Source organism: Drosophila albomicans, chromosome 3 (assembly GCF_009650485.2).
Source record: "Drosophila albomicans strain 15112-1751.03 chromosome 3, ASM965048v2, whole genome shotgun sequence".
Taxonomy (NCBI): domain Eukaryota; kingdom Metazoa; phylum Arthropoda; class Insecta; order Diptera; family Drosophilidae; genus Drosophila; species Drosophila albomicans.
In genome coordinates this window covers 31,512,119-31,529,006 of record NC_047629.2, presented here as the reverse complement: position 1 = coordinate 31,529,006, position 16,888 = coordinate 31,512,119, and the positions used below count along the sequence as shown (strand labels likewise).

The 16,888-nt window shown below is 35.7% G+C and overlaps 1 protein-coding gene across 2 annotated transcripts; it reads left to right on the top strand.

Annotated features, from left to right (window-relative positions):
• Positions 1–4,826: 4,826 nt before the first annotated feature.
• On the top strand, positions 4,827–16,714 carry LOC117570264 (ell-associated factor Eaf). 2 transcript variants are annotated; one of them, XM_034251778.2, is made up of 8 exons: positions 4,827–4,902; positions 6,082–7,160; positions 7,243–7,335; positions 13,339–13,477; positions 13,538–13,740; positions 13,806–13,893; positions 13,954–14,458; positions 14,545–16,714. In XM_034251778.2, the coding sequence occupies exons 2-8, from the start codon at positions 7,034–7,036 to the stop codon at positions 14,926–14,928; spliced, it is 1,539 nt and encodes a 512-aa protein (XP_034107669.1). In that variant the 5' UTR covers positions 4,827–4,902; positions 6,082–7,033; the 3' UTR covers positions 14,929–16,714. The 2 variants fall into 2 exon arrangements, with proteins under 2 accessions (XP_034107669.1, XP_034107670.1); XM_034251779.2 differs by having other exon boundaries at positions 4,843–4,926.
• The last annotated feature ends 174 nt before the right edge of the window (positions 16,715–16,888 follow it).

Here is a 16,888-nt window from a genome sequence, read left to right as displayed (position 1 = left end):
CTATTTTTTTAGTTTTATAGTTAAAAATTTAATGTTAAATACTAAATTTAATATAATAAAATAAAAATGAAAAGTATATAGTTTAAAAGAAAAAAAATTGCTATATCGTCTTATACCAAATTTCAATAAAATTTTATTATCTATTATATTTTGAAGACACAATTACTTATAAATGATAATTATGAAATGAAAAGTTAATTTATCTCATTCCGATTAAAGGAATTTCATATTAAGTGTACATAAATTTAAGACGTAAAGCCATTTTATTATACATTGAAAAATTCTATCCATAATATAACCATTTACTAAAATTTTTCGTATAGCTTCGAAATTTCTCTTCATGTGTATTAAGTCAATGAGAAGCAACTTTGCCAAGCAGTTAAGATAAGAAACCAGAGCTATGTTCACGTATGTTAATAAGCCATGTTGTCAAATGCAAACAAATTCGATTCGCATCTGGAGACTCGAATGCCGCGTGCCACAAGTTGTGGCAAGCTCTGCGTGTGATCTTGTAATCGATGTTGCACTTAGTTGGACATTTGTACTTACACCCTGGCACGCCACGATATCGATATAATGGACACACAGCCAGCCTCGATTGACGGCACGCACCGACAGACAACTCTCTGATACTGACTCTGACTCTGTCTCTGACTCCAATTCCAGGTTCAACAGCGCGATATTTATCGCCGATAGTGAGACTCGAGAAGGAGTCTGAGTTGGGGAAAAGAGAGACCCGTGGGGTCGCTTGTGCCTCTTTCTCGATGTGCGCTTGTTAGTTGTGATTGCTCATCGGACTGTGGCATCGTCCGCCTTCCACCGCATGAGGTCCAACGTTGTCGAAGAGTTTCAAATGCTGCAAGCAGGCAACAACTACAACATGCAATTGTGGGGGGCTTCCGATCTCAGCTGGCTGGGATCTTGATGGTCTGATATACGATTGCTGATTGAGTTTTAGCTCGCATTAGTTGCAATTGTTCATTGACACGTGAATCAATATACGATAATTGGGGAGTATAAGTGTTCGATTCAAAAAAGAAAGTTCATGCTGAATAATTAGACATAAACTGATTGTGGGGAATCTTATTTATTATATTATTATTTAAAATACCGCTGTAAAGTTAAAGAATATGAGATACTTTCTTAAGTTGTGCCTCTCGAAGTTAACAATGTTGTAAGGGTATTTAAAAATGATAGGACACCTCGAAAAATAAGTATAATACATATATGAAATAATAGAAAGTTAGTAATAGGTTGATTGTAATAAACAACCAATAATTCATTTTGCATTGACATTATTTCAACAACACATTTATTTATTAAATATTTTGAACTAGATAAGAATTGACAGCGGTTCAAGTCTACTTATTTGTGGGTCTTATATTATTCTGTACTATTTTATAATTATTATTATTATTGTATTATTATAAATTTCATTCTTTCTATACACATATGTTAACTATTTTAATAATCTGTTGTTCATAATGTTAGACAAAGCTAATATACTCCTATTATTACAATTTTGTATGAAACAATATATACAAAAATTTTACAAAACTAACATGTCAGTTCATATTATCAAAAACATTTTTCAAAGATATATGCACTATATATTATATGACTATTTTTAATAGCAACTGCGTATTTTTATGGATAGTTGAATTTTGTTGCCTTTCAGAATTGCAGCACGTTTATTTTAAAGTACTTGCGGTAAAAATAAGGTGAATGTCTAACCCTTCTTGAAGCCTCTAGTCTAGTTTATGACCACATATTTAGCGTAATAGCAGGCGGACAGGTTGCCTCTACGTCCACGTGAAAATAATCGCAAACTTCAATGAAATTAACATAAACATTATTTATGGCTGACAACTCTGTGGCCAAAGATGCAAGGAAAAGTCACATTAGAAACATTAAAATAATTTCAAAAGACATAAATTTTGAATTATGATCGCACAACATGAACGTTCGTTCGTTCGTTTTTTGCTCCGTGCTCCATTCGGTCTGTGCTTCGGATCCGTGTCCGTTCCCGGACAGCAAACGAGCGCTGTATGCGAAATTTTCAAATCAATTTGGCGCTGGCTGGGCGACTCTTGGAGTGGGATCTGCGCCAAGTGTTTTCACTATAATTACCGACAATTTCAAACGATCGTGCGAATGGGCTGCCTGGTGGGTCCTCTCCACCTCCCCTCCACCTTCTGCTTCCCTCCATTCTCATGGCAACTGTGGGGAGTCCACTTAAATTGATTTATGGCCGCCTGATCGGGTGCATTTGTCAGGCCGTCGGCAGTTTTAGTTTGGTTAGTTGAATTCCAGTTGATACGACTACTAATTAAATTTACATAAGTGGGCGCACTTTTGACGGTGGGCGTGGCCGCAATAGCCACAAATCACAGCTGCCTCACATCGGACTTTCTCAGGTACGAGAAGTCCTCTCACCCTTGTCAGAGTGGTCGACAAGACGTGGCCTTGGCCTAATTTTTGTCTTCTCGAAGGGTCGAAGGGGTCAGCTAAGACAATGCGACGTTTAATGAGGGGAAGATCCGTTCAAGAAAATTGCAATCGTAACTGACATTTGTCAGCGATCAACGATCAGAGCTGACTTTCTCAGGCATTGCGAGAGATTTGTAATTTAATCAGCGCAACATTGTTTGCCTTTTTCTGGATAACAATTTGTATTTTGACTTTTCGCTGATTCTCTGACATTTTTTATTGCTTTTATTAAGACATAACCTCAATCTGGGCCAACTTGCCGTTAACAAGGAAAATTCCAATTAAAGGAGACAAACAAGCAGCAATAACAATCACATACACACACACACACACATACATATGTGAATGTGTGTTTAACAATGCAATAAATGAGCAAGTTTTGAAACGAAAGTGTCGATAGGCGGCAAAATGTTCGCAGTTCGAACTAACAACAACAACTGTAATAACAAGTCGAATAGCAGAGAGAATGAGTGCGGAAGAAAGAGAGAAAGAGTATGTGTGTGTGCGGCAGTGCGACTAAAAGGAAGAGAGAGCGAGCAGAAACTACAAAAGGAAGTGCCATAAAAATGCAATTTTAGATTTCATCAACTGATAAGAAAAGTTTTCAAATTAGCCACCAAATGGAATATGAAATATTGCGAATATTGCGAATTGAGAAACTGTAAAGTGAGCAAACAAGAACAACAACAATAATAAACAAAAAACTCACATGCTTGATTAGAAAACAAAACAAGGACAACGGCGCATAGAGAACGGTTTGCTAACGGAAAGGCATTTATTCAGTCGGCCTACAAATTGCCGCCGTCACGCCAAAATATAGTTAGAAAGTTTTCTGTTCTTTATACATACATATGTATATTCTCTTCTCTGGGTATTCATATATGTAAATATGTATGTAACTATGTCGATAAAAATGTATGTATGATGAGTATGTAGTATGTATGTAGTAATAGAAATGAAGTCGAATCTATTTTGAATGAATTAAAATGTTCAGAAGCAAAGATTTTATTGTAAACCTTTCTGCAAAGATACATTCATAGATATATGTTATACATTTTTTATATATTTGACAATTTGTTTTCTTTTCTGCATACTATTTATCGACCACCCACGCCCACTTGCTGGCCCAGCTTATAGAAAGAGAGGTACAGAGAGAGAGAGAGAGAGAGAGAACAATAGAATGTAAACAGTGAGTGCACGGCAAAAGTATCAATTTCACTTTATCAAATGGGAGCAATCGCTATGTACGAGATTATTATAATCAACAAAAAGGATAAGGAGGACGAATGCAAAGAAATGCAATGAAGCAAACACACGGCGTCGTCGGAAAATCTGAAAGTGCAGATCAATGAAGGAAGATCAGGCAACAACCAAGAGAAACGGTAGCATCGCGGTAACGCCCAATAATGAGAGCAGCCTCTCCGACTTGTCCAAGCACAAACAGTAGCTGTTGCTCGACCGGCGCCTGTGGGATTTATGCCAATGTTAATGATGATCTCTTTCCTTCTTCTTTAGGAACAGCCATGCTTGTGTGTTTATGTCTGTGCCTGTGTGTGTGTGTGCGTGAGATGCCATTGTTTGCTTTTAGTATTTTACCAGGGCATGGTGTTAATCCTGAGGGCGGCATGTTGTTTGTTTTGCTTTTAGGCCGATTTTCCAAATGCTGATGTGATTTTAATTAATGCACGCATATTATATAATTGCTAGCTGATAAATAACAAACAAGAAATTAATTCTCTTAAATGTATATGTCTATTTCTATTAAATATTTATGTTTTTATTTTGTTAGTTGATTTAAGATTATTTTCAATAAATATTTCGTTCTGATTATCTTAACTAGAGAGTTTTTAGAGAACGACTTATTTTACTATAAATATTGAATATGTGGAAGTAAAATATTTATTTAAATGTAATAACTGACAATTGTTCATTAAATCGCATGTTGCATTATATATATTTGTTTTTATCAATCTGGCAGCCTATGTGAAAGAGTGTTGCAAAACGCGCTTATTTAAAATTCGGTTACTGCAACAAGTTTTACAGTATTTTCAGTTAATTATATGAAAGACGCTTGCCATTGCACCAGAACAGTATAAATATTTTGATATTAAAATACTAAAATCTTCCAAAACTTTAGAAACGTTTTTTTTGAAGTTTGCTCCTAATTTCTGATATAAACTCATCTTTTACTTTGAAATTGTTACCTAGGGAACCAAATGTTCCTTATAAATAGCGGTTTTAAAAAATAAAAATATTTTGTTGTGAGTGTAACCAGCTGGAAAATATAACACTTGAGTATTTTGTATATTTTACAGTCTAAATTAATATATTTTGGAGGTGAGTCGGCGGTCACACCGGTAGTAAGTCAGTTTTTAACAAGTCGTTTCGTGGGTCGTGGGTCGTGTAAATATTGTAAGAACTTTTTCAAAATATATAGTAAGGCCAAGCGAATAAAAAACCAAAAAAAAAAACCGTGGCAGTGAACTAATTTTATAATATGAGTGCATTGTGCATAGGCAGCACACAGTGTAAATGTGGACAAAGGCAACAACGGCAGCAACAGCAGAATGCACACCAATACACTGACACTCGCATACGCGTACATATACATCTATAGGCATACATATGCATATGTATATTTTCCGTCTACGTTTCAATTTGATTTTCGGAAATTTCACCTTCGCTTTGCTGTTTTCGGCTATTTCAAACTTGTTTTTCAGCTGTGTCTGTTTCATAGTCTCATTTTTTCTTATTTTTTTTTGTTCATTTACCTTTGCCAGCCGCTCACTTTTTTCGTTTGCTTACGTATTACGTGTGATGGTGTGCGTGCGTTTCACAAAATTATCGCTAATTTGCACCAAAATGGGATGTAAAGTGGCATAATTTGATGCGTATTTGAATACGTATCATGCATACGTACGCACACACACACATTTACACTGATGTACTTATGCGTGCATGAGGTATGTGTGTATATGGATCACTTGCTATGTGAACAGCTGTAATTTACATAAAGAAATTGGCAACTCTTACACGGCACGTGTAAGTGTACATTTCACATATGTATGTTTTTGTAGGCAAATGCTTACCAGTGTGTGCCCGTGTCTGTGTTGCGTGTGGTTGTTATCGCGAAATTGCTTTGCTGTCTGTGTATGAGTGAGTGAATGTGTATGTAATACATTCGTATGTAATGTTTATTTGCATTGAACTGTGTATGTTATATATTAAAACAAAATGAAAGACTAATTGTCACTACAAAATAGTGTGGTCTGTCTCCAAAAAATAAAGAAAAATGTTTAAAATAATAATCGAAAATAGTGAACGATTTGCATTAATGATGCGTAGTTGTTGCGAAATGTGTGTCAATATGTGAGACGACGGCGACGCGTCAAAACCAGCAGGTGCAGCTGTCTAGTGTTGTAAAGCGAAATAAATACATATGTTATGATGTGTGTGTGTGTGTGTGTGATTGTGAATGTGAAAGAATGTGTGTGTGAGTGCGAACAGTGCTAACATATGGCAAAATATTGCAGACAAATATTGAGAAAAATTGTGATGATAATAATAATAATTGTTGCATTTCAATTGCAGCACCAATGTTGCCTAAAGCCAGCGATTAAAAACCACACACACAAAAGTAATTAAATGCTTATAAATGAAGAACTGTGCGATAAATAAGAGAAAACCCCAATATCATCAATGCCAAATGTAACAACGAAGAAAATTGCAAAAACGCCGCCGCCTTGGAGAACCTGATACAAAATCAAAAACAACAAATTAATTAAAATATATCTAAGGAAATCAAAAAATACGTTGCGTACCTTACAACAAAAAGGAAGAGAAAAAGAGCGAAATTTAAACGAAATTATTTATTTTTTTTTTTGTTTTTTGGTTTATTTCATTTCGTTTTGCATCGATAAAAACGTGTTTGTTTTGCGTGCAACACTTTTTTCCAACGTGCGAAAAAAGCATTGCAACGTTCGAAACAACACGTCGATAAGTAACGGCCGCAAAAATTCCCAAATCCGGGGCAACTAGCAAACTGCAGCGCCTCAAAGCCAAAGCAGCTGCAAGTCAACGCTACGGCGGCAATTATCGCAAGTCCGGCAACACAGGCAGCAGCAACGGAGGTGGCGGCGGCGGCGGCGGTGGCAGCAGCGGGGGCGGTGGCGACATAGCGTCAACAACATTTACAACAACAAGCGGCTACAATTATCAACGCGGTGGCGCTGCGGAGGAGCGTAGCTTTGCTGCAACAGCGGCGACGTCGGCGTTGGCGTTGGCGTCAGCCGCAGCCTCCGAAACAGTTGGTGAAAAGTCATATCATTACAACAACAATAACAACAACAACATCAGTAGCAGCAGCAACAACAACAACAACAATTATCAACAAAAGTCAAACTACACCAGTGCCAATTACAATAATCAGACCCAAACAAACCACCTGCCTTATCACCAGCATACAGCATACAACAGCAACGGGAACGGGAACAGCAGTAGCAACATTAGCGGGAGCGGGAGCGGGAGCAGCAACGGGGCTACGATGATGATGACCAAACAAAAGTCAACGCTCAACGAGCGCCTCAACATCGGGGATGAGGTGCGCGAGCTGAAACTGGGCGCCACATTCAATCCGAAAAACACATCGACCGCATTTCACACAATCAAATGTGAGTTGCTTTCATACATCTCTTATATATCGTTCCGTTCTGATGACTTATGCAATACCTCCTCCTCCATCTCCGTCTATAGATGACTTTAAGCCAGCGAGTGTGGATACCAGTCGAATGGCAACTGTCGATGTTGGCTCCAATAATCAAGTTACTGTTACCGTGCCAAATTTAGGTGAGTTTATCCCATCATTAGATGCTCTATCTCTTTTTATCACACTCGCTTCGATTGGAAGACAACTAGTATCTAATTAGCATGCCACTTGTTTCGTATTGAGAGATCAGTGTCAACAAGCAGGAAAGCGGCAGTCAAGCTTTGACTGTAATAGACCCTTTAATTGTGTTGTTTTTAACAAACTTTTTTAAATTTCCAAAATTTATAAGTTTTTTCTTGAATTGATTTTCATTCCTTGATATCTAATAGTCTGATTGTTATTAAATTTGAGAATATTTACAAAATTCTAAATTTTTGGGATCTGCTGAGTTATAATTTAATATCTTGAAGAATTGTTCATGTATAAATTTGAGCAATTTAAAAAATTCTGAAATTGTGCTTGAGAAAGTTGGTTACAGAAATAAATGTGAAATATTTTGATGTCATTATAATTGCTGAGATACATGGCTAAATCGCTTCACCGATTGAGGTTGATTGAAAATGTAGACATATTTCCGACAAACTTAATAGACCCTTTTTCGCTTACTTCAAAAGTAAAGGGTGTCATAAGTATACAAATCAAATTGAAACCGGAAATGCTTGCATTTTGATATTGTTGCTCATGCTCTCTCAAGCTAAGCAAATCAATTAACAGAACACAAATCAGCAGCTGAATTTAATGCAATACTAATAAACAGAACTTGTTTGCTGGCCAAGAAAACAACGACCCTTTGCGACCCAAAATGAATCGCGTTGCAGCAGCTGAAAAGCAACTTGTAATTGACACAATAAAAACGCGGCTTTAATGCATGGCAATTGCAACAAAAGAGCTTTCAAGACTTCGGTTTGCTAGATTGAGATTCCAACTCTCTCTCTCCCTCTCTTCGTCTATTGCTCCTCAGTTTGTCTGTCTGGGTGATGACATAATTTTGTGGCATTATATGAAACGCTGCACAAACAGACATTCATAGATACTCGCACAAATTAATGCCTTTGCCTTATGTATTATTTTGTTTAAACGAAAGAAGCAGAAAAAAATAATGCAAAATGGGGAAAAACAAAGAAACGACAAAAAAAAATAGTATAACTACAACCACAAGCTAAAGGTAGCCGACAACGACTGAGAGAGCCAAAGAAACCAAATTACATCAAGTCAGGCAAAATGCAGCCAAGCGTTCAGGTTTCTGTTTCTTTTTTTTTTTTTTCGTATTTTGCCATGCTCTTTGTGGCCAGACAGGCGCAGTTGTTGTTGTTGTTGTTGTGTTCGGTTGTTGTAACAGTTGTTGCTGTGCTCCATTACAGGCGAGTTGACTTGGTTTAGGTAACGCTTCGTTGATTGCTGCCAGCGTCAAAGATTTGGGCGGCGTCCATAGACAGAGACGCCAATCGGTCAAGTGTATTTAGTCAAAGCGACGTTCAATTTGTGTTCTGCCATGGTCCAAGAAAACCAGACAGCAACTTGGGGAAAAAACAACAAGACCTTGATAACTGTTTAGACTTCTCTGGAACGTTCACTTCATGGAAATAAAACAGGGCAGTTTGATTTTAATGCAGTTGCCAACTGAACTTTGCACTTTCACTTTTATAGAGAAGATTTCAACTGAAAAGATTCAGTAAATAAAAATAATGTGTAATAAAAAAAATCTTGTAGAAAAAAGAATCTCACTCCAGTTTCTTAATATTACAGTAAAAAGTTGAAATGTAAACGAATCTAACTTTTTTACTTTTACTACAATAAAAGACAATTTTTATATGTATACTTTGATAACTCAACTTGTGAAATGTTCACTTGACGTGGCAACTTCATCGACGAGTTGTATTCATTTGAAATTTTCAATTAATTTATTGTATTTTTAGCACAAAGCAGCGATAACCACAAGATACTTTTGTATCTGTATCTATAGCCATACGTTTGCAATGTGATGTAGTATTAAATTCTACGTAAAACTAATGCAAAACACAAAAGTTTTATTGTGTGGGCGTCTGTTGCACACATTGATATACACACACATACATACGATATAGATTTTTGTGTATCGTATGACAACTAGCGCCAATCAGATTAGTTTTGATACCCGGTAGAAGGTTATAATGAATGAGTGGTATCTTCAATCTCATTAGGTATTCATTTATATTCTTTATCAGCTTTAACTCTCGGGACTATATGATTGAATATCTATTCTATATTTCTCTTCTCTATAAATCGACACGCTTAACTAGACAATTTTTTACTTGAATTTTATTTTTGTCGACTAAATGGGATTCCCATTTCCAGATTCTATTTCCCTTTAAAAAGTACATCTATAAGATGTGCAAGTTAGATAAATACATTAGCCATTTATGACGTTTGATTTCAATAAACACATTTATGACTTTTGTAAACAACATTAAGATATTGTTAATGTGAATGCTGTAATTCATTTTTACAACTATTCTAAGGAAAAAGTTAATCACTGGAAATAATATTTTCTTTAGTATGTATTAGTGAAACTTCAGCTTAGATTGAACTTCACAAATGTTTATATTACTTTCTTAGTACCAATATTGTATTCTTTTCATGTGAAAACTTCTGTAAACAATAAACCATTTGGTATTTGCTAATTCTTGAGAAGATGATTTCCATTTTCTTTTGTGTCGTATGTGTTATTTCTTATAGTATATTAATGTATTATTAGCACAAAGCAAGTTGTAACCACAAAACGCTTTTGGATCTGTTTCTATAGATATATACGATGTATATTTGTGGTCACCGCTATTTTTTATATTATCTTAATCCAGGCTGTGAATCGAAATATATATATTACAAAATCTATACTACTCAAAGAATAATACTGAAGAAAAAAATTATATTTTAACTTAGATTTCTATTTAGAAAAACATGTTAAATATAAACAATTTTGAAATTCACGTATTGTATTGAGTTTTACGATAAAAAGATCATTAAAATAGTTTAATTAAACATACAAATTGTTAAGTTCGAATAACTGATTTTAAAGCAATTGGAATTTTAATATATATTATTATTGCTACTCTAAATCAAAATAAATAAGTTATATTTATAAAAATATTATGTCTGTTTACATGCACTTGAGACTTAAACTATTTCAAGGCAACGACTTTCAAGCACGTACCGTGAGCTGTCGAATTAAATCTTTCGTGTTTTTGGTTCTGCAATTTCACAACAGAAACAATCCGATTTATGCTTATCGCATTGCGCTACTACAGCATTATTTATTTTCAATTACATAGATACTCTATCATATGTGTATGTGTGTGCAAATGAGCTTCTTCTTCGGCTGAATATGATAAGGGCACACGACTAAACACACGTTATCAGCTGTGGCAACAGAATACGACCAGGTGGCTACTTGGATATAAGAAGCTTACGCTTGAACTCCAAGTGAACCTGTCTCTGTTTTCATTACAGATGCACACACTCGCTTCGGTTCAACTATCATTAAGAATATGTCTGTGTTTGTGTGCGTGCCTAATTATGAGTTATATATATATATGTGTGTGTGTGTGTGTGTGTGTGTGTGTGTGTGTGCGTTGACGTCAAAAGTAAACGGTACTTTTGCATCTTTCATTTCTCTCTATGTGGTGCTTTTGGCACGACGTGAATAGTCTGCATTTTATTGTGGAATTTTTCCACAGCTCTTTTCGTTTCGTCTGCTTTATTTAAAGAGTGTGCGAGAGAAATGTGGAGCGCAGGGGTGGAGAAGAGGGCATAAAAACTAACGTGAGTTTTTGTTTTCGACCAGCTGTTCTTTCATTGCACTCCCACACGTGCGTGTAAACGTATGTGAGTGTGTCTGTATATATCTGAATGCATGCGAGTGAGTGAGAGCAATCGCTCTCTTTTGTTCTCGCTGCTCTTTTGCCACGCCGACGGCATGCGCACGCACACACACACACATACACTCCAGCAAGACTTATTAAGTGCAGGTGAGAGCGAGGCAGATAATGTTGGGATAGTGCAAGTTCATTATCAATTGCATAGAAGGAACTGTTACTTATCAATGCTATGCAAACAAATTCACTAACACACACAGCATCGCTAATAAAGTGTCACACACATTCACGTTGAGTTTTGTGATATAGGGTTGGGCACCTAGCCATGTTAACTGCACTTTAAATGATTGCTTACCAAGTTACACACAATCACTTGTTGTGCACGTGTGTGTGCGTGCGATTGTCAATGTGAGTAACGAGTACATTCGTATAGTATTAATACTCTGTTTACTTGCAACAACAAAAATTCCAAAAACGCAACCGGATTTCGTTATACGATTTCGTTGAATAGTGCTTGTTGTTTTTGCTCTGCTTTTGTTTGCGTTTGCTGAGCCGCTGTTGCTGCTCTCCGTGTTGTAGTTGTTGTTGTTGTTGCTCAGCGCGCACGCTTTCATTTTATTGCTTTTTGACTTGTGCACTGTTGTAGTTGTTGTCGCTTTGTCGCTTGGCTGAGCTTTTGCAGTCATTGCAACGTGCATCTCAAACTGTAAGCGAACGAAGCGAAGATTATTCAACAGGCGAAAGGCAAAAAACACAGGCCAAAACAATAAACAACAACAACAAGCACAATTACAATGACAAGCAGAGTTCAAGTCAAATGAATAAATAAACCGAAAAAAATAAAGCAACAATTGCACACACGCAAACAGCCTTGCTTGTCTTTTCTCTCTCTCTCTCTCTCTCTCTCTCTCTCTCTCTCTCGGTGCTTGTGAATGACTTTTTGCACACAAATAAATACTTTTGTTTGTGTAAACAATTTGTATTCAGTTTATGATAATTTTTGAATAATTAATTATTTGTATTGCTAAAGAATCATGCATTTTTTGCTGTTCTTATGGTTTTGTGTGGGAGAAAAATGTTAAATTAAAAAGTCAAGAGGTGATAAATAAATAAAGACAATAAGACAACATCTTACAATCAAGTTCAAAAGATGAATAAATTTCTAATTAATAGCTGATAGAAAGTTAAGTATCTCTAACTTTTCATATTATAAGTTAAGTATCTCTAACTTTTCATATTATAGGCTAAAATTATTCTATAAAATTTACCAAGTTACGTTCGTATTTAATCCATAGTTGTTTTGAAAACTATATTTATTTTTGTGTTTATATAAATGGGGCATAGTAAAAAATAATGCGAATCGCTCATAATTCATGTGCGAATTTTATTCGCATTCATAAGAAAGTGCTTCTTCTTGCTTGAGAGAAACTTTTGTATAAAAATATCAAAATCAACCTGGGTAACAAATTGAATTGGTAGAAGCGTTAAAAGCTCAGCTTTCACTATAATTGCAAAAAAGTGTTGGCCAGATTTCTTATCAGATAATTGAATTTCTTATCGTTTGCTTGCGGCAATTAATTCTTTTACTTGAAATTTCCAAAAAAAAAATACAAATAATAAAACACTTGTGAAATTAACGCATTCGAGCTGAAGTTGTTGATTTTCTATCTTGAGTGACAGTCAAAACACTTGACAGCACCCAACTCACATCTGTTGAATAGTTCGTTGGGAAAACAAGATAAACAATTAAATTCTTAGGGGGTTAGCAAGTGCGTGGCTTCAGCACTTGACCGACCCGCCTTTCAAATATTTATTTCGTTTTGTTCGCATGATTATCGTTTCATTCACTCGCATTTCTGTATTTTTGGGATATCTGTCGATTCATCGCTTAATAATGTTTATGTAGCAATTGTATTACATTTAATATTGTATTTAAGGCATCGTGTTAATTTCCGCCGTTAATTAACATTCACTTTCGAAGTAAAATGTGACGTTCCGCACTCGTAATTCCCGCTGTCAACTCGTTTGATCAGAAAAACAAATACAACAACCAGAATTAAATGACAGAGTTGAACAAAAGTTCAGGTTTCTACCCTAAAATTTGATAGTAGGCTTTGTCGGCTGACTCAACCGATGAAGTAGTTAAACATTTATAGACATTTTACGAGTATTCTGTGTTGAGACAGAAAAGAAAATGTATTAATACAATATATTTTTCGTGTGTCTTTGCAGAAAGTTCCGGTGTGCCTCATACAGTTTATAAGGGTAATCACAAAAAATATACAAAAGAATGCTTAATAATTTTCGACAAGGAAACGGGTGCTATCACAATAGAGAAGCTAAATCACAATATACAAGTCAAGAAGACAAGGTAACGTAATTGAATTTTAATCAATTTTTAAATGAATATTAAATTTAATTAAATTTGCAGAAGCGAAATGTCAAACAAGCCAAGCTTGATGCCAGCTACAAATGCGCCCTCCGCTTTCCCCAATGGTAGTGGACCCGGACCCGGATCCGGCTCTGGCTCTTTGCCCGTGCCCTCCTCGGGTCCTCGACCCACGCCGGAGAACAGCACCATGCGCATAACATCCAAGACGAAAGTGTCCACAGGCAGTCGACGGAACAACATAAGTGAGTGAAGAGTTATGGGGGAATCTTTGTATGCATCATGCTAATGTTAATGCCATATCTTTCAGTTGATTACAAGCCCCGCAATTCGCCCATGCAGCAGAGCTCACCATCGCGTCCAGTTGCCTCGCATCGCAGTCCACAATCAGCACCAGCGTAAGTTGAATCATAATGTGCCAACTCGACGAACTGTTTGTTGAAACGATTTACTTTCAGCTGGCATGCCAACAATGCGCAACAAACATTGCCAAGCATCCCCATGCTGTTGGACGATGATGACTTTGGTCTTGGAGCAGCCATGCATAATGGCGGTCAGGCGAATATCTCGGGCTCCTCGACGGGTTCCTCGGTTGGCCAGCCGGATTATGCGTCATCACACGGGCACATGGGCAAACAGCGACAGGCGCCGTTGCAAAATCATGCCAAGCGTCAGCAGCTGACTCAACGCTCCAGTCCACCCATGCAGCATTTGCAACAGCAGCAACGGCACGAGCAACAGCAACAACAACACCACCAGCAGCAGCAACAACATCAGCAGCAGCAGAATTATGGTCGTGGCAACAGCAACAGCAACAACTACGCACAACAACAGCAGCTGCAGCAACAGCGACCATCGTTTAGCAACCATAACAGCAATAGCATGCCCCTGGATTTGGACTCGCCTAGCCATCATGATCTGTCCTCACAGTCCGTTGCGCAAGCGGCTGCCGCGTTGGAACAGGTTTGTTGTCGCCCTTCGACGCAATTGAGAATTCACAGTTTGTCATATAGTATAATATTGCTTATACAAAATCTTTTTAATTGCAGGAAATGGCCTCCAGTTCGAGTTCTGATTCGGATTCGAGTGACAGCGACAGTGGCAGCGATTCGGATGACAGCAGTGTTCAGGATCAACCTCAGTCACAGCATCATCAACATCAAATGCAACATCAGCAGCACCACAATCAACATCATCAGCAGCAACATTTGAATCAGCTGCCCAATTTGGGACTGGGTTCGATATCGCCTGCTTATAACAACCATCATCAGCAACAGCAATCGCATCATCATCACCAGCAGCAACAACAACAACAACAACACCAACAACAGATGCAGCAGTCTGGCATTTATGCATCCAACAATGGATTCCCCAATGATTTGCTACAAAACGATCTGCAATTGTCCTCAAATTCGTCCGATGATGACGATTAGCCGTTTTTAATTCTCTTAACGTGTTTAGCTGTAATTATATAACACACAAACAACAACAAAAACTGGAAAACTAGACAGAGAACAACCAATAAATGTAAAAACAAAACCTAATAACAAGAAACAGCAAAACTGAAAATACACCTTTTATCGATATTGATTCTCTCTGCGTTTAATTAAGTTGAAATTATTAAATGGTGAATTTAATTGCTAGTGAAATTTTTATAAATAAATTATTAGTTCTATGCATTCAAAACAAAAAACATACAATCATAACATATAATCTATTAAATAATAATTTTTAACATTATCTATAAAATTTCAATTACACAAGATACAAAAAAAACAACGTGCTGCATCAAAAACTACAAAGAAAAAAACGTTAACGAATGTAATTGTAATTGTAAAAACAAGACAACAAAAAAAACAAAAACAAAGAATGATACGTACGTTTGCCAATATTTCAATGTACATTAATTTTAGTACGAAATCCAAGGTTATGTGAAACTTGTTGGGAATCCTGAAGAGCGCGCGCAATATTTATAAAGTTACACAACAGATACTACGATACTACTACTACGACAACAAACAAATTATTTAGTTTCTAATGGAATATACACACACTCATACACACACACACATTTAATTGTTAAGTGACAAAAGTGAAAGGGAGAAAAAGAAAAAATGACCAGAGCGGATTTTTGCCATTAATTACGCATTTTATTCTAAGCAATTTTCAGCTAACAATTAGAGATAATTTACAATTTGACAAATAATCAAACAAACAAACCAACAAACACCAAAAGAGACAGGACGGACAGAGCAACCAACAACAATAGCAATAATTAAATCAATCAATTAAATCACAACAACAACAGCAACACATGCTTATTATTTGTAATTATCAATTAGTTTATGCTTTTCTATTTGTTTAATACATTTTACCTTTGACTTCATTTATAGTCAAGCCAAATTGGATTTAACTACATATGATTTCTTTTTGTCATTGTTATGCAATAAATAGTTTATGTTTAAGTATAATTTTCAATTATATTTGTTAGCCTACCATTATACATATTTAGTATATTACAAGCAAGAGTATTTTGTAATTAATTGCTACAGCGCCCTTTGATTAGTGCCCCCGTTAACTACAACAGTGCGGAATGAAGACATTAATGTTTTTTTAGCTCATGTTTTATTTGAATTTATTTGTAATTTTTTAATTAATTTGTAATAACTATTATTATAATTATAATTTTGTTATGTGCTTGCAATAATTTAAAGCAAAGAAATGATGTGAAAAAAACCAACAAAAATAAATATGCATTGAAAGAACTTGACAATTTGTTTCATATTTTCAAATAAACAATGTACATACATAATTTTTGGAATGTTGCGGTGCAATAATACTCATAATACAACTCCTTCCAATAGAGCAATGCACTTTAAAGAAAGAAAAGAAAAGAAAATTAACAAATATGTCCACACAATTAAAATTTCTGTTAACATTTATATGGTAATAGCATTTAATTTTGCCAAAGCAAAAAAAGAACAAAAACTAAAATCGCATTTGTAAAGAACCATCCAGAAGGAAAACGACCAACAGTTGAAACGTCTACATCAATAGAAAGTTGAGGAATGAAAGGCAGAAGATTTATTAGAGAGTAATATGATTATTTTTATTAAGCTTATACTTAGTACTTACACTAACGAATATAATGTCGATTGATTTCCAGGCCATAGACTACATACATATTTGTTTTAGAAATTTACATTTGAAACACCAAAAGTAAATACAAAATAAAAAAAGAAGAGAAAGTAAAAACATAATTAAATAGAAGGAGATGAACAAGATCAAAACAATTCTGATAATCATAAGCACAATTTATGTAGGACTAATTATAATAATTCTAAAACGATTTACATATATAAGAATGAGGACAAAACTAACATACTAACATAT

Coding starts and splice junctions, on each gene's coding strand:
- LOC117570264 (XM_034251778.2), top strand. CDS start 7,034: ATGATGATGACCAAACAAAAGTCAACGCTCAACGAGCGCCTCAACATC. Junction 13,478..13,537: donor ATACAAGTCAAGAAGACAAG/GTAACGTAATTG, acceptor TTAAATTTGCAG/AAGCGAAATGTCAAACAAGC. Junction 13,741..13,805: donor CAGTCGACGGAACAACATAA/GTGAGTGAAGAG, acceptor CATATCTTTCAG/TTGATTACAAGCCCCGCAAT.